Source organism: Stegostoma tigrinum, chromosome 23 (assembly GCF_030684315.1).
Source record: "Stegostoma tigrinum isolate sSteTig4 chromosome 23, sSteTig4.hap1, whole genome shotgun sequence".
In the NCBI taxonomy this organism is placed as follows: domain Eukaryota; kingdom Metazoa; phylum Chordata; class Chondrichthyes; order Orectolobiformes; family Stegostomatidae; genus Stegostoma; species Stegostoma tigrinum.
Window position 1 is genome coordinate 13,128,928 of NC_081376.1, and position 22,675 is coordinate 13,151,602.

General features: G+C 40.3%; 1 protein-coding gene across 1 annotated transcript in view; it reads right to left on the reverse strand.

The window, feature by feature from the left end:
- The window catches only part of sdk1a (sidekick cell adhesion molecule 1a), a 752,575-nt gene that overhangs the window by 122,975 nt on the left and 606,925 nt on the right, over positions 1-22,675 (reverse strand). Inside the window, exons 26-27 of the mRNA XM_059653924.1 lie at positions 15,628-15,743; positions 7,936-8,125 (exon numbers count right to left, since the gene is read on the reverse strand). Of these exons, the coding sequence (XP_059509907.1) occupies positions 7,936-8,125; positions 15,628-15,743 (306 nt within the window). The remainder of the gene's footprint in view (positions 1-7,935; positions 8,126-15,627; positions 15,744-22,675) is intronic.

Consider the following 22,675-nt stretch of genomic DNA (forward strand, 5'->3'; position numbering starts at 1 on the left):
ATGACTGACCAACTTGTCAATACCAAATCATTTCAAGGGGATTGGAATTTTAGCACCGTCCATGAACTGTTTCCCACTTTCCAACAGAGATTAGATAGAATTTTGAGACAGACTCATTTTGGTGGCAGCAAAATAGAAAACAAAATAATAGTGAATTAGATGTGGAGAAGTGTAGGAGAATTGAGATAGTTTTATGTAATTTCTTCTTTCATATTTTCTCTTTCCATTTGTTCGGAACTTTTACTACTTTAATCTTTGACACTCATTGCTTTGATTGAAACTTTGAAATTGGTACCTATGAAATTGTTTTGTCTACCAGCATTTATTTAGATATATGTGGCATTACATTGCCAATAACACATAACTTAAAGATTCTCCAATCACAAAGAATTGCAAGGTTTAATCCATGAGTGAAATTTAAAGTAGGCAAGGCGGAGAGTTGTGTATGGGAATGTTTTTGGGAAAGCCCAATCTGGGCAGTGTTGGACCTTCCATAGGATTTAGGATCTCAGGGTGGAACTCCTGACCCTGCATCCCACAAACCGCCCAAGAGCTGAACAGGGGAACCAGGCCACAGGTGAGTGGGAGGGGGAAGTCAAGAAGGAGGCTGGATTTGAGTTATAGGCAACGAGGCAAAACTGTAACTTACAAAAGTTTCTCAATTCCTGATTCTGAGTCCCTTGATCAGACATTAGCTGGTTTGCTTTTTGGACATCCAGCATGGAGAGACCCTGCCTGAAAAGGCCTTGAAGCAGGCATCAATTGGCTCTGGGGCAGCAAGACTGTTCATGAGTCTTCCTTCCCCAGAGACAGTCAGTGCAGAAGTAGGAGGGTTGAAAGTAGAGTTGTCAGGTGGCATCCTCCAGTCCTGTTACCAAATTTGCGACAGGTCAGGAGGCATTAAATTTCATCCCAAGTGTATACAGAAAATGGAGTTTAACAATTAAAGTCTTCTGCAAATAAATTATTTTATCACAAGATCTATTTATGGCTGCAATTCTTACCATTGTCAAATAAATCTTTGATATGAATAGGAGAAACTTGGCCAGTCATAATGGTATAAACACATATTTTTACAGTTCAGTGAATGATCCAAATTTGGTTTGGTGCACGATTGCTAACATGGCCTCTCATCCAAGACTGATTCAGGGAATGTTACTGTGACTATTTTTGACAGCTATAAAGATAGATTTGACTGCAAAACAGGATCTTTCTACTGATAAGTGGCAGCAATGAAAATATAACCAGGGGCTATCAGCAGTGTTGTCAACGGCAATGGGGTAGCATTCAATACAGCTGTACTCCTATGGATTGGTTGGAAATTATCTGCGGCTTTCAGAGGTCAAGTGAATGTTTCTTTTTCACTTTTTGGAATTGGGCAGATTTGTAGAAAGGCAATCAAAAAAAGATGCAGTGTGGCTTTTTGCATTTCTCCCTTAACCATACTCATGAAAGAGCATGATTATTGGCAGTTCAAAATTTGTCACAATCATGAAACTTTTAAAAGAATTTTCAAAATGCTTTGATGCAAGTACTTTGCTCTTAAGCATTGTTTTATATTTGGTGAGGCAATATTTGTTATGTTGCCTGTTACACGTGCTTAACAGTGGTACATTTTGCTACAACATTTTAAGTTCTAACTCTTGTCCAGTTTTATCTCAATTATTGTCTTCTCCTACGTAACTTCAGACACAACTGAAGAGACAAGGATTGATTAGGGATAGTCAGAATCTGAAGAAGGGTCCTGACCCAAAACATCAGTTTTCCTGCTCCCCTGATGCTGTCTGGCCTGCCGTGTTCCTCCAGCTCCTCACCGTGTTATCTCTACCAGTTGGAGTTCACTTTTCAACCAATCAGTACTCTTCACTCATGCATTTTGTTTTTCCTTGAATTCGTATTCTTTTGAATTGTTCTAAAGTGTACATGATGAAAGGCATCAACAAAATATCTCTTTTTCAGCTATACTCAAATACTCAATTAATCCTGATTTTTAAGGTTCTGAAGAAGTGCTTGAAGTCCACAGGTGTTCAACACTCAGTACAAATCCACACCTGAGTTGGATATTTATAGTTTCCTTCCCATTAGATAGTCATATACAATTATAGAGAGATTTTGTTAATCTGTTATAAGTTATTTTAAATTGCTGGAATACTTTCACTCTCAATCTTCATCAACCAAGACCTTGGATAGTCTCCTAGCTTCACACCTCACCATGAAGGTGTCTCTGTTGTTCATGCACTGTGAAGAACAACCATTCTCACATTTCAGTAAACATTTCCTTGCCGAATCAAGTGGAACAAAAATGATGTTGTGCCAACATGAATTTCCAAACTATTAAATGAACAATTTCAAAATTATTGTAATTTTAACCAATGTATGTCTTGTATTTGAAACTGCTGATCAAACATAGAGAGTCTTGGGGATTCCATTGTTATTAAAATAAGTTGCATCTGTAACAGAAATAAACTTCAAGCTTGTGGTGCTATCAAACTGGGAGGCTTACTAATGTGTAGGAACTCTATCACAGAATCACTGAATCCCTTAAAGTGTGGAAGGAGGCCATTCAGCCCATCAGGTCTACACAGACTCTCCAAAGAGCAAACCATCCAGACCCACGCCCCAACCCTGTAACCTTGCATTTCTCATGGCTAATCCATCTAGCCAGCACATCCCTGGATACTATGGGCAATTTAGCAATGGCTACTTCACCTAACCTGCACATTTTTGGACTGTGGGAGTGAAGTCAAGCACCCAGAGGAAACCTACACAGACATGGGGAGAACATGCAAGCTCCACACACACAGCAGCCCAAGGCTGGAATTGAACCAGGGTCCCTGGTGCTGTGAGGCAGCATTGCTAACCACGGAGCCACCGTGCCACAAAATCAATCAGATGTTTTGCATGAAGACTAAAAACTGCCATTTAACATGAATAATTGCAAAATCAGGAGATTAGTAAATAGTGATAATATAAATTAAATGGTATTATTCTCAAGATCTGAGGATTATAAATCAGGACACTTTCCCAACAGTAAGAGGAGTTGTGGAGAAACAGGGATTTACTTGGCCATTCACGTAACTCATTAAAACTAGTCAAAAGCTACAATACTTTATCAGAAAGAATAATGAAATGTTGGTACTTCCCTCAGGAGACTGGAATACAAAACAAGGATGTGTCACTTCAGTTGCACAGAAATTGGTCATACTCCATCTGTGGTGATAGGATCTCAGGCCTTGAATCGGGCCATAACTCAGGTTTGACCAGTATGATTTCAGGGCTTAACACACCAAATTGCAAATGTTGCATGAATGTACATACATAGAACGTAGAACTGTACAGCACAGGCACGGAGAGAATTTTGAATAAGATTAAAACAACAATTACGCTGTTTAGGAATGAAATCAGGGTGCACCATTTTGAGGCAAAGGGTAGCGGAAAATGGGAACTCATTTCCCCAAAATACAACCAATGCTAGGTCAATGGAAAATTTTACTTGGTAAGGATGGTCAGGAAGCAACAAAAATGCAGAAGTAAACTGAAGTACATATCAGTCACAACCTATCTGCATGTTTAACTGAATGACGTACTTACTCCTGCCAAAAGATTTTGAGGTGTTGGTGAATAGATCATTAATGCCACTAACCCAGCCAAAAAAAAAATGAAGTTAAATTGTATGTTGGGCTTAAAGCTGCAGAAATAGAGCACAAATCGTTCTCTGTATCAAAAATACTTTATACAGGTCTGGCAGTATCTGTGAAGGATAAAACAGAGGTAACGTTTCAGGTCCGGTGACCATTCCTCACGTTCTGAGAAAGGGGCACCGGACCCGAAACGTTAACTCTGTTTTCTCCTTCACAGATGCTGCCAGACCTGCTGAGCTGTTCCAGCAACTTTCTTTTTGTTCTCGATTTACAGTACCCACAGTTCTTTTGATTTTTATAAATACTTTATAGTCTCACTAGTTAGCATATCAGCAGGGAATGCGGTATGAAGACAGTTTCTAATTGAATGCACAGCAAGCATTGGGAATATACCTACTGGTGAGCTGGGGCACTGCAGGGCAGGCTGGGGTATTAAACATGCAGAAATCCATGTGGTGGGAGTTTAGTGGAAGATATGACTGCTGCTGCAGACACAAACCCTTGAAGGGCAGCAGGCAAGGTGGTAGAATGGATTAATCCAGGATCTGGGGGGTGATTAAGAGTGCATGTACATGTGTATGAGGGAGTCTCTGACACACAGTGTTCCATACATTGTATAGGGTGGTTGTCTTAAGGGCAACTGGTTTTCAGCCCAACTGGCCGCTTCAGTTGGCTGGTGAGCTTTTGGGTGAATTACAAATTTCAAGCTTGTCGTCTTGCCCAGCCAGATCATTGCTAAAACCCATATTTTAGAGGTTTAGGTAATCAACTGTGCTTTGTTGTCATAGGAATCATAAGGAGAGGAGAGTTAGAGGTAAGTTGACTGTTGTCATCTCTGCTTTCCTCTTGACCCAGAACAAATGGCAATTTCCCGCAGCTGCACCCCTCAATCTGGTAGGCAGGTCACCAAGCAACATTCTCATCTGCCAGGAAAACAGGCAATTGGGCTGATGCTGACTTAAAGCCCTCAAGTGGCCTTTAATTGTCCACATGAAGATCTTAACTGTGCCAAGTCAAGAAGAATTCTAGCCCTTTCAAAATGAATGCTAACACTGCATTTGCCTCCCAAACAGCCAGCTGAATCTGCATGTTAACCTTAACGGAATCCTCAAGTAGGACACCTAAGTTCCTTTGTTCTTTAGATTTCCATAGTCTTCTTCCATTTAGAAAATAGTCTACATTTCTATTCTTCCCACCAAAGTCCACAGTCTCACACTTCTCCACATTGCATTCTATCTGGCCACTTTCCTACCCTGTCCAAGTCCTTCTGCAGTCTCTCCACCTCCTCAACATTACCTGTCCCTCCACCTATTTTTGTGTCATTGCAAATTTAGCACCAATGCACTCAGTTTCTTCATCCAGGTTGTTAATGTATAATGTGAATAGCTGTGGTCCCAATGGCGACCCCTGTGGAACTCCACGAGTTACCGCTGCCGTTCTGAAAAAGATACCTTTATCCCCACTCCCTTTCTGCTAGTAAGCAATCCACTATCCATTCCAATGCCTTTCCCCGAACAATATGGGCTCTTAGTTCATTTAGAAGCCTCCTGTGCAACACCTTGTCAATGACTTCGGAAAATCCAAATAAGTCACATCTACTGGTTCTCCTTCACCTAACTTGCTTGTTGCCTCTTCAAAGAATTTGAACCTGTCAAGCATAACCCCTTGATGAAACTGTGCAGACTTAGCCCTATTTTACCAGGCACTTCCAAGTATTCCACAATCTCATCCTTAATAATGGACTGTAAAATCTTACCAAAGACCGAGGTCATTCTAACCAGTTAATAATTTCCTGTCTTATTGCTTGTCCCTTTTTGAATAGAGGTGGTACATTAACTATTTCCCAGTCCTTGGAGAGTCTCCATGACTCTGGAGATTCTGAAAGATCACACTATCTCCATAATCTCCTTCGTTTATCACCTTCAGAAAGCTGGAGTGTACTGCATCCAGTCTACAAGATTTATCCGCCTTCAGACAGTTCAGTTTCCCCAGTATGTTGTCCTTAATGATGGCCAAAACACTCACCTCTCCCCGTGACTTTCTGTAAGTTCTGATTGGTGTCCTAGTGTCTTGTACCATGAAGACTACTGCAAAGCACACATTCAGTTCCTTCATCATTTCTTTGTTCCCTATTACTATTTCCCTAACCTCATTTTCCAACAGTCCACTGGTCTACTCTTATCTCTCTCTTACCTTTTAGATATCTAAAAGCAACTCCTGCATTTCTTTTTATATTACTAGCTAGCTTACCCTTACATTTGATCTTCCCCCTGCTTATTGCTTTTTTAGTTATACCATGCTGGTTTTTAAAAGGCTTCCCAAATCCTCTGGCTTCCCACTGATCTTCATCACATTGTATCCTTTTTCTTTTGCTTTTATACTTTTCCCTACTTCCTTTGGCAGTCACAGTTGCCTCATTTTCCTCTTTTATGTTTCTTCTCCCTTTGGGGTGAATGTCTGCTGTGCCTCCTTAATTACACCAGAAACTCCTGCCAATGTTACTCCACTATCTTTCCTGCTAGACTTCTCTTCCAATCAGGTCTGGCCAGTTCCTCCCAAGCTTTTGTTATTACTTTTACTCAACTGAAATCTTGTTATATCTGATTGCAGCCTCACCCTTTCAAACTGCAGAGTCAATTCTATAGCATGGTTACAGTCCTCCCTATGGTCACTTCACTTTAAGCTCCAGAATCACGTCTCCCTCATTACACATCACTAAGTCCAGCATTGCCTGTTTCCTATTGGGCTCTACCAGAAGCTGTCCAAAAAAAAGACATTTGACTAATTCCTTCTCCTGGGATCTGCTACTAACTTGATCTTTCCTGTCAATCTGCACATTGAAGTTATTATTGATTATTGTAGTAGTGCCTTTCTTACATGCCTTTTCTATCTCCTGATTTAATTTCTGCCCCACATCCTGACTATTGCTAAGAGGCCTGTACAAACCTGACAGCAAAATCTTTGTTTCATTGCAATTCTTGAACTTTATCCTCAAGATTCTGTGCCGTTTTACTCTATATTCCTTCTTGCTATCGACTTAATTTAATTTCTCACTGAAGAGGCAACCCTGCCCCCCGCTCTGCAGTACCTGAAGTTAGATTCCTAAACGCTTTCAATACGCTCCGTCCTATTCCTTGTTCTGGATAATTTAATAACCTTACTGGAGCCCTCTTCCCTTTAACTTTTTCCCTAATTTTCCATGCAACTGAGCCACCCCACTATTTAGTTTGAAACCCTGTTTACAGCCCTAGTTATGTCATATGCCAGGTCCCTGGTCCCAGCATGATTCAGGTGGAGCCTGTACCATTGGAGCAGCTCCCTCCTTTCCCAGTACTGGTGTCAAAGTCCCATGAAATCGAACCAGTTTCTCTCATTCTGATCTGAACCGAACGTTTACTTCTTTAATCTTGTTGACTCTGTCACTGATGTTTTAGTGTTTCCAGTTACGAGGAAGAATTTCTTCAGTCAGAGGGTGGTTAATCTGTGGAACTCATGGCCCCCATAGCCCACTGTAGCAAAGTCATTGAGAGTATTTAAGACAGAAATACAAAGGGGATCAAGGGGAGAAGGCAGGAGAACGAGGTTGAGAAACATATCAGCCATGGTCAAATGTTGGAGTATTCTCCACAAGCCAAATGGCTTAAATCTGCATCATTTATACTATGATCACTGCAGTCATATGCAGAGAGAGAGGAGACACATATCTGAGACTAAGGACTGGTGATGGAATGGTGTTTGCTATTGAAACTGAATGATACATACCTATCAGCAGGAATTGTCTTCCTGTCTTGCCTTCTCCCAAAACTGTTGACCAGTTCCATAAGTGCTAAGCACCCTCTTATTTTACCGCCTAGGTATTTTTCAAGTGTGAATATACAGAGCAAGTGCTGGAAGATGACACATCGAGAAGAATACTGTAGCCAAGCTTAAATTTGTCCCTAACCAACCTTCACCCGTGTGTACTTTAAGTAATGATCCCTAAACAGTAATCAAAAACAAGAATCTTAGTCAATTTTCTCTTCCATATCCAAGGGTATTGAGCATAGGTATAGCTTTCTGACCACTAATTTGCATCTTCTTGATCTATCATTGAATAACATAACTGAACCATTCAGGAAGCCTTAAATACTAAATTTCAAAACATGAGCTAACAACTTGTTAATAAGAAGCAAATTGACATATTCTGGTTAAGATGATACAGATCAACAGAATGATCTCTGTTTCTCTCTCAGCCGGCTATTACAGTAATAATAAAAGACACTAGATTAATTAATTAGGTCATTTCAAAACTTACCATCATCTTTTGTTCTCTCTATTAGAGCTGGTGAATTTGGCACTCCATCCCCAATCCTGGTAAACGCCAAAACTTGAATCTCATATTGACTGTATTTCCTTAGATCATTCAGGACAACAGATAGTGTAAAATTTCCTTTCACTATATGACTGCAAATATTCAATTCAGAATCTCTCTCTTGGTACAGGATCTAGGACAGTAAATATAGGCAGTTTAATGTACAGCAGAAAACATATACATTTATTACTCCCCGCATTTTAACTCTGAGTAAAAGATATGTTATATCACAAAATATGCACATATTTTCTGAAATAAAAATTAAGTCTCGAACACTGGACGATGTTAACAGGAAAAGGTAAATTGACAAAACCAAACAACTGCTCTTCATTGACTGGATTCTTGAAATAAAACATAAATTATTTTCTGAGGTCTACATTTTAATCCTGCTCAAGTGTTTGAGTCAATTTTTTTTGCACTCTGCATGGAATCAATTTAAAGCTTGTTGCACAAAAAAATCACATATTGAACTGGAAAACACAAGAATCATGAACTACAAACCCAAAATAAAGCTAAGCAGTCAAGTTTTATCAAGCTCGCTCAACAGGGTTTACAACTGGGCTGATCAATGGCTAATGAAGTTCAACAGATGTAACTGCATAGTACTAACTACTAGGAATGAATTTAGAAGAGCAGAATAGACAGAGCTTGCCAAATGAAAATTAAAACATGTTTCTTCAGGGCTTGCAACAAAAATTCACATCTAGAAAACCACAAATCTGTAACAAGATAGTGAAAATCAATCCCAAATAAAATTTCTGGATAGCAGGATGAAAGTTTGGCAGGGTTCAGGCATAAAAGAAAATTATACAGTTTGAGATAATGAAATGTGAGGCTGGATGAACACAGCAGGCCCAGCAGCATCTCAGGAGCACAAACGCTGATGCTTCGGGCCTAGACCCTTCATCAGAGAAGGGTCTAGGCCCGAATCGTCAGCTTTTGTGCTCCTGAGATGCTGCTGGGCCTGCTGTGTTCATCCAGCCTCACATTTCATTATCTTGGATTCTCCAGCATCTGCAGTTCCCATTATCATTATACAGTTTGACTTCAGTTACACGCACCAGTTTGGGTCAGTGGCAGAAATCTTGCCTCCAAGTCAAAAGGTTGCGATTTCAAATTCTCCATCAGGAATTTAAGGCTATAATGCACACTGACAGTTACATGGAATACTGAAGATGGCTACATTGTTTCAAGAACCTTTTTACAGATGAGATGTTACAATCCCATCTATCAGTTCAATTGAACGTCAAAGATCACATGCCACTATTTAAACAAAAAACAGGTGAATCTTTCAGGTGCCTGGCACAACATAGACATTCTCACAATCAAAACAAAATATAAATATTAAAATTGAAATGAACCAAATTATTAAGACTCTTCTATTTGTCAGACCTTGCTTTATTGCACCATTTGCCTATGGCCAACAGGGAATGCACATTAGTATTAACTGACAGACCGCAACAAACTTTGAGATGTCATGGTTTTTAAAGGCTTCCCAATCCTCCGGCTTCGTACTAATCTTCACCACATTATATGAGTCCTTTTTTGTTTTAATGCTATCCCTGACTACCCTTGTCAGCCATAGTTGTCTCGTCCTCCCCTTAGTATGCTTCTTCCTTGGGGTGAACTTCTGCTATAACTCCCAAATAATCCACAGAAACTCTTGCCATTGCTGTTCCACAATTTTACCTGCTAGATTCCTTTCCAATCAATTCTGGTCAGCTCCTCCTTCATGTCCTTGCAGTTATTTTTACTCAATTGTAATTCTATGGCATCTGATTTTAGCTGCTGCCTCTCTAAACTCTAGGGTGAATTCTACAATATTATGGGGGGAGGGTTATTTGTAGGTGGTAGTGCTCCCTTGCTAGTGTTGCTTTTGTCCTTCTAAGAAAGTATAGGTTGTGGATATGGAAGGCATTCTCTGAGGCACCCAGGTGAGATACTGCAGTGCATCTTGCAGACAGTACACACTGCCACGAATGTGCATTGATGATAAAGGACGTGAATGCTGATGTTGGCAGATTGTGTTCTAATCAAACAGGCTGCTCTTTCCTGAATGCCATCCAGGTTCTTGAATGTTGTCAGAGCTGTACTCCTTCAGGTAAGTGGAGAGTACTCCATCATGCTCATGGCTTTTTGTCTTATAGATAGTGGATGGGTATTGAGGAGAAGGAAATGATTACCCAGAATTTGTAGCCTCAGAACTGCTCTTGTCATCACAGATTTTATATAGTTGACCCAGTTCAATTCTTGGTCAATGCTAACCTCCAGATGGTGGCAGCAGGGAATTCAGTAATAATACTGCCATTGAACATCAAGGGATGACAGTTAGATTTTCTCTTATTGGAGATGATCATTGCCTGGAACTTGTGTGGCACAAAGGTTACTTTTCAGTTAACAGCCTGAGGCTGGATGCAATATGGACATGGAGTTTTGTAGTGTTTGACAAGTTGCAAATGCTACTGAACACTGTGTGATCATTAGTGAAAATTCTCAAATCTGATGTAATGATGAAGGGAAACCCATTGAAGAAACAGTGAAAGTGGTTTGGTTGAGAATACTACCCTGAGCAACTCCTGCAAAGATTCCAGAGACTGAAATCTCTGAGACAGCAACAATCATCTTACTTTATTCTAGGTATAGCTCCAACTAGCTAAGAGGTCTCCCTCTGATTCACATTCACTCTTATTTTACTTAGGCTACTTGATGATATACTTGATGTCAAGAACATATACTCACACCTAACCTCTGGAATTTTTGTCTACGTTTGGATCAAGACTGTAATGAAGTCAGGAGCTAAGGGGCCCTGGTGGAACCAAACTGAGCATCAGGAAACAAGTTAATCCTTTGCAGGTGCTGCTTGTTAGCATTGTCATCAAGAGTTAGGGCAGTAGATGGCTTGGTTGGATTTATCCAGCTTTTTGTGAGCAGGACATATATGGAAAATTTTCCATATTGTCAGGAAGATGCCAGTATTGAAGCTGCGCTGGAACAGCTTGGCTAGGGTCACAGCTAGTTCTAAAACACAGGTCTTCAGTATTATTGCTGATAATTGCTCTTAGCCTTTGCAGCAGTTTCCTTAATGTCACATGGAGTGAATCAGGTTTATTGAAGACTGTGTCATCTATGATGTTGAGGGTCTCTGAAACATGTTCAAATGGCCATCCATGTGGCATTTCTGAAGCTTAATACACATGTTTTGCCTTGTCTTTTGAACTGATGTGCTGGGCTCCACCATTCTTGAGATGGGGATATTTGGAAAGTCTCCATTTCCTGTTAATTGTTTAATGGTACACCACCATTAACCACCAGAATGGTAGGATTGCACAGCTTAGATCTGATTCACTGATTATGTGATCACTTAGCCTGTCTATTGCTTGCTGCTTCTGTTGTTTGGCCTGCAACGAGTCCTGCATTGTAGCTTCACCATGATGGCTCTTCATTTTTATGTATGCCTTGTACTTCTCCTGGCATGCCCTCCTGCACTGCTCATCGGACCAGGTTTGATTTACCTCTTGATGATAATGGTAAGGTGAGGGATATGCCAAGTCATGAATTTACTGATTGTGGATGAATACAATTCAGCTGCTGCCGATGGCCCATAGTGCCTAACAGATGCCTGGTTTTGAGTTGTTGGATCTGTTCGAAGTCTGTCCCATTTAGTACACTGCGAGTGCCACACAAGACAATGGAGCATGTCCTCACTGTGAAGACAGGATATTGTTTCCAAAATGTCAGTCCATTCCATTAAGGATGGATAGATTTGTGACAAGTAGATCAATGAGGACTCGGTCCAAGCAGAATTTTCTTTTGTTGGCTCCCACAGTACTTGCCATGGACCTAGACTAACAGCTATATCCCTTAGGATTTGGTCAGCTGTATTAGCAGTGGTGGTATGATGATGGACATTAAAGTTACCCTCCCAGAGTACATTCTGCGCCCATGCCACATTCAGTGCTTCCTCCAAGTGGTTCTGAACACAGCATAGTACTGTTTCATCAGTTGAGGTGAGGGGAGTCAGTAGATAACAGTCAGCAAGAGGTCTTCATGCCCATGACTGACCTGATGCTGTGAGAATTTATACGGCCAGAGTAAAAGATAAATATCTATAAAGAGTATACCACTGTGTAGCCATCTCGTGCTTGTGGACATCATCTGTAAGGTATGATCCCACAAGTATACTATGTCAGGCTGTTGCACAGTCCAAGAGGTAGCCCTTCCAATTTTGGAACAAGGTTCCATATGTTGAGGGTTGACAAGCACATGTTCATCATTGTCAGTTTTGGGGCTTAGGTTAATGGAAGGTACAATATGAAGTGGCCACATCATTTTCATTTCTTTCTTAAGACTTTGTAGCAGTCTTAGAGAACAGAATGGCTTGCTAGGCCATTTCAAAGGGCAGTTAAGAGTCAATCATATTGTTGTAGATATTGAAAACATAATATATTATTATATGTCGACCAGGAGGCAAGGAGAGCAGTTTTCTTTCACTAAGGGGTATTAATGAACCAGATTTTTTTTAGGACAATCAACTGTGGTTAAATAATCACAATTAAGTTAGCTTTTAGTTCCAGATTTTACTGAATTCAAATTTCACCATCAGCCATGGAGTGGATGTCATGGGTGTCTGTGGCTGACCATCAGCTATTACTTGGCCCTCGTTGCCCTTGAAAAGGTGGCAGTGAGCTGCGTTCCTGAACTGATGAAGTCCATGTTCTGTAGGCAGATTTGAACAAACGTGCCTAGAACATTAGCTTGGCATTCCGGATGGATTATAATCCAGTGATATTACCACAAAGCTACTGTCTCCCTCAATGAATTAGTAGATCCCTTTGAATTAACAGAAAACCTTTCTGGTCATGTAAATAGTAAGAGCTTTACCATGCAGTCACCAACATCCCTAAGACCACATTATCAACACTGGTGGGCAATCTCAGATGAAAAATTTAACCTGATTTCCATGTTGGCTTAGTGGCTACACGAGGAGGCAGCATTTGGGAACGCTGATGAGTGGCTCACATTGTGACTGAAAATTCTTCTGTGGTTCTCCAAATTTCATGTGAGGAGGTGATGAAAGATCACCCACTTATCTGGACAAAAGTAGCTGCAGCAATACCAAATCAGCATCCAGGAAAGAGAAGCTTGCTTGACTCTCCTGCCACTTAACACTCATTCCACCATTGGCATGTTGTGGCTGCAGTACATAAAATCTGCAGACTGCAAGGTTGAAACTAACTTTTATCATTTTGAAAGCACTTCCCTTCAGGTCCCATTGCCATTATGAAAGACAATGGTAGTAATGACATGTTAACACCCTCAATTTCTTTCCTAAATCACACATAATCTTGGACATACATCAGTAGGTCAATCACCAGCACCTTCTCAGAGCGAGTCAAGAGTGAACAATGAATGTTGCCTTGGCATTATCATCTACAATTTGAGAATTAATGAAGTTAAATAAATCAATTCAATTCAACACCCTCTATGACAGGTATATAAAACACACATGACAATTATAAATAGAATAAGCAATGAAGTGCGCTGAAAGATTATTTTAATTCCCTTTCATGACTTAGCCCATATTTCAGTTATGGGCATAAATCATTTTATCACTCTTTACAGGATCTCCTCTGTTTGGCTACTCAGATGATTTTTAACTCTTTAAGTTAAACGGTAATGAGCAATACTATGTTGTCTTCAGGAAAGAAAATAACTCTGCTACAAAGCCACATTTTTATTCCAGGCAGAAGATAAGACTATACAGTGGTTAAAAATACCGAGTCAAACTTTTTTGTAGCTGAAGACTTGAAACAGATGAACAGTACAAATTTTAACCAAAAACATTTAGTACCCGTATCAGAATGCATAATTTATTATTCACTTAAGATTTACAAATTAGTGAGTCAGGCTCTTTTGAAGTGTATCTGTTAGCAGGGTGACAGAGGGACAGTGACCTTGATTTCCCCAGGCTGACATTGCAGCCTCCTCAAAGATTTATAGCAAGGCGTTAACTTGAGGGACGGAGTTACAAAAATTCTGAAGGGTCTTCAACAAAAGAGAATACTGCAAATGTCTGTTCTAAAAATAGACTGATGAGCTTATAAAGTAATATTTGTTTAACGAGTAGACGAATAGGACATTATTGGATTGTATTTGTATCCAGCTGCATTTACTACAGCACATATTAGCACATTCGTTTGTGAATTAAATTATTTTACCTAATACAAGCAAAATACTACGGCTGCTGGTAATCCGAGACAAACACAGAAAATGTTGGAGAAACTCATGGATCTGGTAGCATCTACGGAAAGAACAGCAGTTAATGTTTTGAGTTCGATATAATTCTTCATCAATACAGTTCTGTATTCGAAACGTTCACTCTGTTTGTGTTTCCTCAGATTGTGTCTGACCAGATGATTTTATATAGTTGATTTAGGTAATGGATATTTCACGAGTCAGTGCATAGAAAGTATCTCATCCAATGACACACAGACAGTGAACGAGGTAAGCAGAGTTCAACAGTAGAGCAAGCCAGCTTCCTATAAGAATCTGAGATAGAGGGCCGAAGAAGATTTAGTATAAGTGTGTTGAATTTATAACCTGCACACTAAGCATATATTCCATATCTCATTGGATGGAGTATATTTACATAGCAGCAGAGTTAAAATGTGATGAGCTGAATTTCGTAGATATACAGCATGGATAGCAACATAAGAATAAAATATTGTATTAAATCCTCCTTAAATCCACAATGTACATGGGTATTTTAAGAACACAGAAACAGGTATTTCAGTTCCACTTAGCTATTCAGGCATTCTGTTAAGATCATGGTTGATCTCATTGAATAAAAGAGAATCACAAAACCCTATACAGTGCAGAAAGTCTGCATTGACCCTCCAAGGAGCATCCCACCCAGAGCCACCACCCCACCCTATCACTGTAATCATGCATTTACTTTGGCTAATCCACCAAGTCAATACTTCCCTGGTCATTACAGGGCAATTTAACATGGCCAATCCACCTAACTTGTACACGTTTTAACTGTGGGAGGAAACCGGAGCATGTGGTGAAAATCCACACAGATGGGGAGAATATGCAAACTCTGCACTGACAGTCACCTAAGGTTCGATTCAAATCTGGGTTTCTGGCTCAGTGAGGCATCAGTGTTAACCACTGAGCCATCATGACAACTGTGCGCCATCTGTACCTAAAGTGCATTTACCTGCCTTTGACCAATATTCTTCACCCTTTCCTAACAAATGACTGAACTTGGTATGTTGTTTTGGCACAGCAGCCACATTTTACAAAATACTGAATTATGAGTTACAATCTATCCATATTTAATGCTGTTTGTCCAACAAATTTGGGAAAGTGTAACAGAATTAAAAGAATTAAAGAAGTGAATTCTAATTTAAGCTTCCTGATTTTACATCATCAGGATATTATGGGTCCTTTTACAGTCAATATGGTACTTTCTTTTAGAGTTTCCTTTCCTCTTTGCTCATTGGTTAAGTGGCTGCACAGTAACACTAGCAGCAATGTTTCCTAATTGTAACATTGGTGATTGGGAGAGTGACAGACTAGTTATTCAGTTTTGTTTTGTTATCTATGTCTTTAAGGTAATGATACCCATACCTTGTATCCCAGGATCCGTCCATTTTGCTCAGAATCTGGGACTGGCCCCCACATGACCAGAATCTGTGTGGAGCTCACAGCCTCTGCTGTAATATTTACTGGTGCAGCTGATGGAACTGGAAGTAAAAAACAAAACGAAAAATCATTGCAATGGTTAAAACAAACTAAAACAGTTGGAACTAATTCCTTGGCGATATACTAAAAATATTCTGAATTACAGGGTGCAATTGTAATAACTGGATAAAATTAATGGTCACATCAAAGATGGCTGGAGCCAGTGGCAGGGTGGGTGAAAAACTAGAGCCAGTCCAGCAGGGGTTGGATCTGGTGGGTGTGGGGGTCTGATCTGGCTCAGTGAGGAATGGTGATGCACAGGGGAAGGAGGAGGTGAAATGGAGTGGTGGAATGGGTCTCCAGCAGGTGAAAGGGAGGGGACAGTGTCAGGTCAGGGTCTGGAAGTAGGTGTATTTGGGGAGCATGAGAGATAGGAACAGTGCCTGTTGAGTGATCACTCAGGAGTTAGACGACATATTGAATAGTCTGGCAAAGTATTTTGCAATAATGTTTGCTGTGGAGAAGAATGTGGAAACTAGAGAATTTAGGGGAATAAACAGTAATATCTTGAAAAGTGTCCATATTACAGAGGAGGCAGTATTGGACTTCTTAAAATGCATAAATATGGATAAAGCCCCGGGACCTGATGAGGTACCCTAGAACTTTGTGGGAAGCTAGGGAAGTTATTGCTGGGTCTCTTGCTGAAATATTTGCATCATCGACAGCCATAGGTGAGGTGCTGGAAGACTGGAAGGTGGTAAGGAAAAGCCAGGGAATAATAGACTGGTGGACCTGATTTCAGTGGTGGGTAAGCCTTTGGAGAGGATTCTGAGGGATAGCATTTACATGTACTGGGAAAGACAAGGACTGGTTAGGAACAGTCGTCATGGCTTTATGTGCAGGAAATCATGACTTATTAACTTGATTGAGTTTTTTGAAGGAGTGACAAAGATGATTGAAGAAGGCAGAGCACTGGATTTGGGCTGAATGGACGTCAGTGAGGAGTTCAACAAGATTCCACATTGTAGACTGCTTAGTGAGGTTAAATTACATGGAATACAGGGAGAACTAGCTATTTGGATACAAAATTAGCTTGAAGGTGGGAAACAGAAGGTGGTGGTGGGAGGGTTCTTTTTCGGACCAGAGGCCTGTGACACAAAGATCAGTGCTGAGTCCACTGCTTTCAGAAATTTATATAAATGATTTGGACGTGATTATAGGAGGTTTGGTTCATACATTTGCAGATGACACCAAAATTGGTGGTGCTGTGGACAGCAAAGAAGGTTACCTCACAGTACCTTAGATGGGCAGATGGAGTTTAATTTAGATCATTTGAGGTGCTGCATTTTGGCAAGGCAAACCAGGGCAGAATTTATACACTTAATGCTAAGGTTCTGGCGAATGTTGATGAACAGAGATCTTGGGTGCAGGTTCATAGTTCCTTGAAAGGAGAACTGCACGTAGATAGGGTAGTGAAGGAGACATTTGGTATGCTTGCCATTATTGGTCAGTGCATTGAGTATAGGAGTTGGGAAGTTATTTTGCAACTGTACATGATATTGGTTAAGCCACTTTTGGAATGCTACATTCAATTCTGGTCTCTCACTGCCAGAGGAAAGATGTTGTGAAACTTGAAGGGGTTCAAGAAAGTATTTACCAGGGTTTTAGGGTTTAATTATAGGAAGAGGCTGTACAGGCTTGGGGCTATTCTCCCTGAAACATCAAAGGCTGAGAGGTGACTTTATAAAAGTTTATGAAATCATTAGCAGTATGGATAGGGTGAATAGTTAAGGTCTTTACCCCAGAGTAGGAGAGTCCAGAATGAAAAGGCATAGGTTTAAGGCGAGAGGGGAATGGTTTAAAAGGGACCTAAGGGACAATGTCTTCATGCAGATGGTGGTGCATGTGAGGAATGAGCTGCCAGAGGAGGTGATGGAGGCTGGTACAATTGTAACATTTAAAAGGCCTCTGGGCAGGTGTATAAATGTGAAGGGTTTAGAGGGATATGAGCCAATGTTTTCAAATGGGGCTACAGATATTTCTGCTATAACACATATTTTGTTAATGCGAATATGCGAGTGATGTGTGTACTGTTGGGATAACGCAAACTTTCTACAGTTCAGCGATTTCCCTAGATCGCGATTTTCTATAGCATGAGGTCCAAGAATGCAACTATCATGTTAGAGGAGAACTACCTGTGGATTAGTTTAGAACATCTGGTTGGCAGGGACAAATTGGGCTGAAGGGTCTGTTTCTGTGGTGTACATCTGTATAACTCTAACTATGACTCTATCAGGGTAATAGAACAGGATACAGAAGATAGTGTTACAGCTACCAGAGAAAGATCAACTCTAATAAATGAGCGGTTTATTTGTAAGTCTGATAACAGCATGGAAGAAGCTGCTCTTGAATCTGTTTGTACAAGTTTTTAAACTTCAGTATCTTCGGCCTTAAGGAAAAGGGCAGAAGAGAGTACAACTGGGCTGGGAGGGGTCCTCGATTATGTTGGCTGCTTTCGTGATGCAGTCAGAAATGCAGATGAAGTCAGCGGTAGACAGGTTGGTTTTTGGGATTGAGTTGACTGCGTTCACAACTCTGTAGACAGAGCAGTTGCTCCACAATGCTATGATGCATTTGGATAGGATGCTTTCTATGGTGTATCTATAAAAATTAGTAAGAATCATTGTGGACATGTTGAATTTCCTTAGCCTTCTGAAGAATTAGGTACATTGGTGTGTTTTCTTGACTGTAGCATCATTGTGGATGGACCAGGATAGATTGTTGGTAATATCTACTCCTAGAAACTTGAAGCTCTTGACCACCTCCACCATTGATACAGACAAGAACAAGTCCTTCACTTCCAGAAGTTGATGACCAGGTGCTTCATTTTGCTGACATTGAGGGAGAGATTGTTGTCTCCACACTATGCCACTAAACTGCTTATCACTTTGCTGTACTTTGTCTCGTTGTTTGACTTCTGATCCACTACAGTGGTGTCATCAGTAACTTTGTAAATGGAGTTCGGAGTTGAATTTGGCCAAACAGTCAGGGTGCATAAAGAGTATAGTAAGAGGCTGAGTACGTAGCCTTGTGGGACACTGGTGTTGAGGATTGTGGTCTGCAGGTCAGGAAGTTGAGATCAAGTTGCCCAGGGGTTGGGGGTGGGGAGGGATTGTGTATGGGGGCAGGTAGCAGAGTCCTAGGTCTCAGAGTTTGGACATGAGTCTGGTTGGAATTATGGTGCTGAAGGCAAAGCTATTGTCAATAAATAGGAGTATGATGTAGGTAAGCTTCTAATGCCAAACGCTCTTGGTATGAGTGTAGGGCCAAGGGAGATAGCATCTGCCGTGAACTTGTCTGGATGCTAGGTGAATTGTGGTGGATCAAAGCAATCTGTCTAGAAGCTATAAAATACAAAAACAGATGTATTTTGGAGCTTCCAGGTTGGTGGAAATAGAGTGGTAGCATCTGAAAATGGCATGGCATCTGTCACAGGTTGAAATGGAAATAGTTTAAAATGTATTTTTCTTGGATTAGTATTGGATTCAGTTCTTACGTTCTTCAATAGTTCCACTGCCAACTCACCCACACTTATCAGATGAATCAGTCGATACACTGACAACAGAATGTAAAACCTGGAGTATACACATAGTTAATCTGTAGCAATACCGTTTCATGGCTGAGCTAAAATTTGTTCTGGATTTTATCCCAAGACCATTCTGTTGACCACAAGATAGGACATACTCACACCATAATTCCCACATGAGGTATTATTGAACCCTTTCTGAGCCATTTAGGAGAGTCACATCGCTGAAGTGAAGAGATAATTCACTGTATTATCACATCCATTGTATTATCATACATCTCTTTGAGAGCAATTTAACAGATGTAACTAAGCAGAAGTCAAAATGGCACCATCTGAATTAATTAATAATCCTTCATGCTAACTCATAGCTGAGTTAATTACCTCAGGTGGATACTATAAATGCTCTGGGACAGGAAGAAGTCAATCAGAATTTCCAACCTCAAAACGAACAACTAATCCTTGTATTGCTAACACAGTATTTTAATTACTCAACAGACCTCCACCTTTTGTCTCATTTTATCTATCTAGACACCACAATTACTACTAATTACTCACCAACAGTGCAGGCACCACAGCACTCTTATCAAAAAATATCAAGATAATGTAACAGTCTATTTGTTTCAACAAAACAAAATCTTGTACACTAAATAAGTTTCACCGGTGCAGCAGCCTTTCAACCCTTAACACCCGTTCTTCATGTGTGGTTGAGTTATGACTGTAAAACTGTTTTCTCATGCAAGTGTGATCTTATGGTTGTCTAATATTCACACCATGCACTTTCTTGTCGGGGTCATGGATAGCTTTGAGAATGAGGACCTGGGCTCCAAGGTCACGTTCAGCATCCTATGAAATCTGCTCCAAGGAAATAGTAAGCATAAACCAAAGTTCTCTTGCTCTAACTTTGGTATTGACATTTTCAATACGAAAGAATGTTTCATTTACTACAGCTTGTGCAGTTAGATGTGTTTAACTTGGACTTTAAAATCATGTTTTATCTTGGTTCAAGTCACACTCCACTTTACATCAACACCTTTGCTGACAAACAGATGATGGCTCATATGTAACTGTTCTAATATTGTAAGGATTCTGATACCGTTCTCCACTCTTTAATGCCAATGGGATCTACTGCAATTTAGATTAGATTAGATTAGACTCCCTACAGTGTGGAAACAGGCCCTTCGGCCTAACAAGTCCACACCGCCCCTTGAAGCATCCCACCCAGACCTATCCCCCTATAACCCACACACCCCTGAACACTATGGGCAATTTAGCATGGCCAGTCCACCTAATCTGCACATCTTTGGACTGTGGGAGGAAACCGGAGCACCCGGAGGAAACCCACGCAGACACGGGGAGAATGTACAAACTCCACACAGTCAGTCGCCTGAGGTGGGAATCGAACCCGTAGCTGTCCAGAGTGCGGGAGTGACTGGGGGCCTGGATTTGGGGCTTTGACAGTCAGACACTGAGCCCAACGTGGTGTTGACAGCAGACAGCCTGAGGTCTCCTGACATCAACGACAAGCCAGTGCCAGGACAGTGGGCCAAAGTGGAGGAGATCGAGCTCTTGTAGTGAGTGCAAGCCCAGGATGGCTAAGCACTTAAAGTCTGTAATGTATAACTTTTAACTTTATTTCTTCGTTTTTCTACTTTATGCTGAGAAGGACTGTAATGTTTTAACTTTGTTTCTTTGTTTATCTACATTGTACTGAAGCTTTTGTACCTAAGGTGGTGCCGGGAATGGCAGCATTGTACACTTTTCACTGTACTCATGTACTTCTATATTTGAGTACACTTGACAATAAATCTAATTCTAATTAATCAGCATAGATTAAATTGGTCATTCTGTAGTCACCATGAAGACTGACTAAGAGTAAGTCTATCTTAGGGTTTGCATTGAAAGCAATGATTTTATTCTGGATTTAGGATATTTTTGTTATTTACTGCTCCCTCGAATTTTGAGCCAGGTGGAAGTGAGAAGAATCACTCAAAAGAAGCGTGCAAGTTCACTCACTGTGCAGATGATTCCGACCGTCTGTTGGCTAAATCCAATCCATGTAGCTTCATGCTGAGTTGAATTTATTTTATGTAATTTTTATGTGTTAGCCATGACTTAGTTGGTATTACACTCTCCTTGAATCACAAGGTTTGGCGTGAAAATTCCACAGCAAGGCTAGAACTCAAAAAAGAGCTGGTACTCCAATGCGGTACTGAGGGAGTCTTGCTGTGTTGAAGGTGCTGTCTTTTGGATGAGATTAAACTGAGTACGTAAACTACCTTCTCAGGTGGACATAACAGATAGCATGCCACAATCTTGAAGAACTGCAGAATAGTTTACCCTGATGTTCAGGCTACTGTTCACCTGGCTATTGACACATTACTGTTTTTGGGATTTGCTAGATACAAACTTTGCTGTTTCTTCATTAGAACAGTGACTACATTTCAAGAAAAAAGTACCCAATTGCCTGTATAGTATTTTGAAAAAAGTGTGTTACAAAAAACACTACATAAATGCAAGTCTTTCTTTTGTTTCATTATTTTAAAATACATGTTGAGAATGATTGACAATATTCAACAATTAATTGTGCATTTATAAAATCACTATAAGTAACTGAGTCGGTGATGCATTGGACATTAACTGTCACACCTGGATGTTAATAAGAAATTCAAGTACTATTCGCCTATTTCAGATTTTAAAAGGGACAACACACCAATTAATAAGAAACAATTTTTGAAGCAACTGTGCTTGTTTTTAAAGCACCTTTCACATTCCTTGAGTATTTTCAATGTTTTTCAATATATTCTTTAAACTCTGAGTGATGATGATACCACTGAGCGAGTTGGCTTGAAAGAGTTACACAGCTCACTTGGCCCAGCAGTAGAAGAAATCTGAATTAGCATACATAGCTGAAATGACAAAGCACCTGAAACATTTTTGGCTGAACGCCTCCATCTCACTGAAATTAATTCAATGCCACTAGGCAACTGAATTATTCCTCAAAACTAGGCTTTACGAGCACTAGGTCTGGGTTAAACAAAAGTAACAAAAGCAAGTTTTAGAAAAACAAAAATATGCTATTAATATGAACTGGAATTTTTGCATGACATTTTCACATGAAAAAAGGACAATGATGGGTAACAGTGTAATATAACTATTTCAAATCTTAGCCCTACCTCCAAATAAAAGTCTCCGGAGCTGCGACAATCCAGAATACAAAAAAAGATTGTGAGCAGATTTTGTTATGATCCAGAAATCCAGCTGCTGCAGGATAGTGCTGGAGTTAAAGCTTACTCAGGCTAACATTTACTGACACAGTAAAACATTAAAACGTACACCTCCTAATTTAACCAAGCCCAAGTTTCATTTTGTGTCTCTGTGCTCAAGGGAAATCCCACTAAGTGCCCTCCA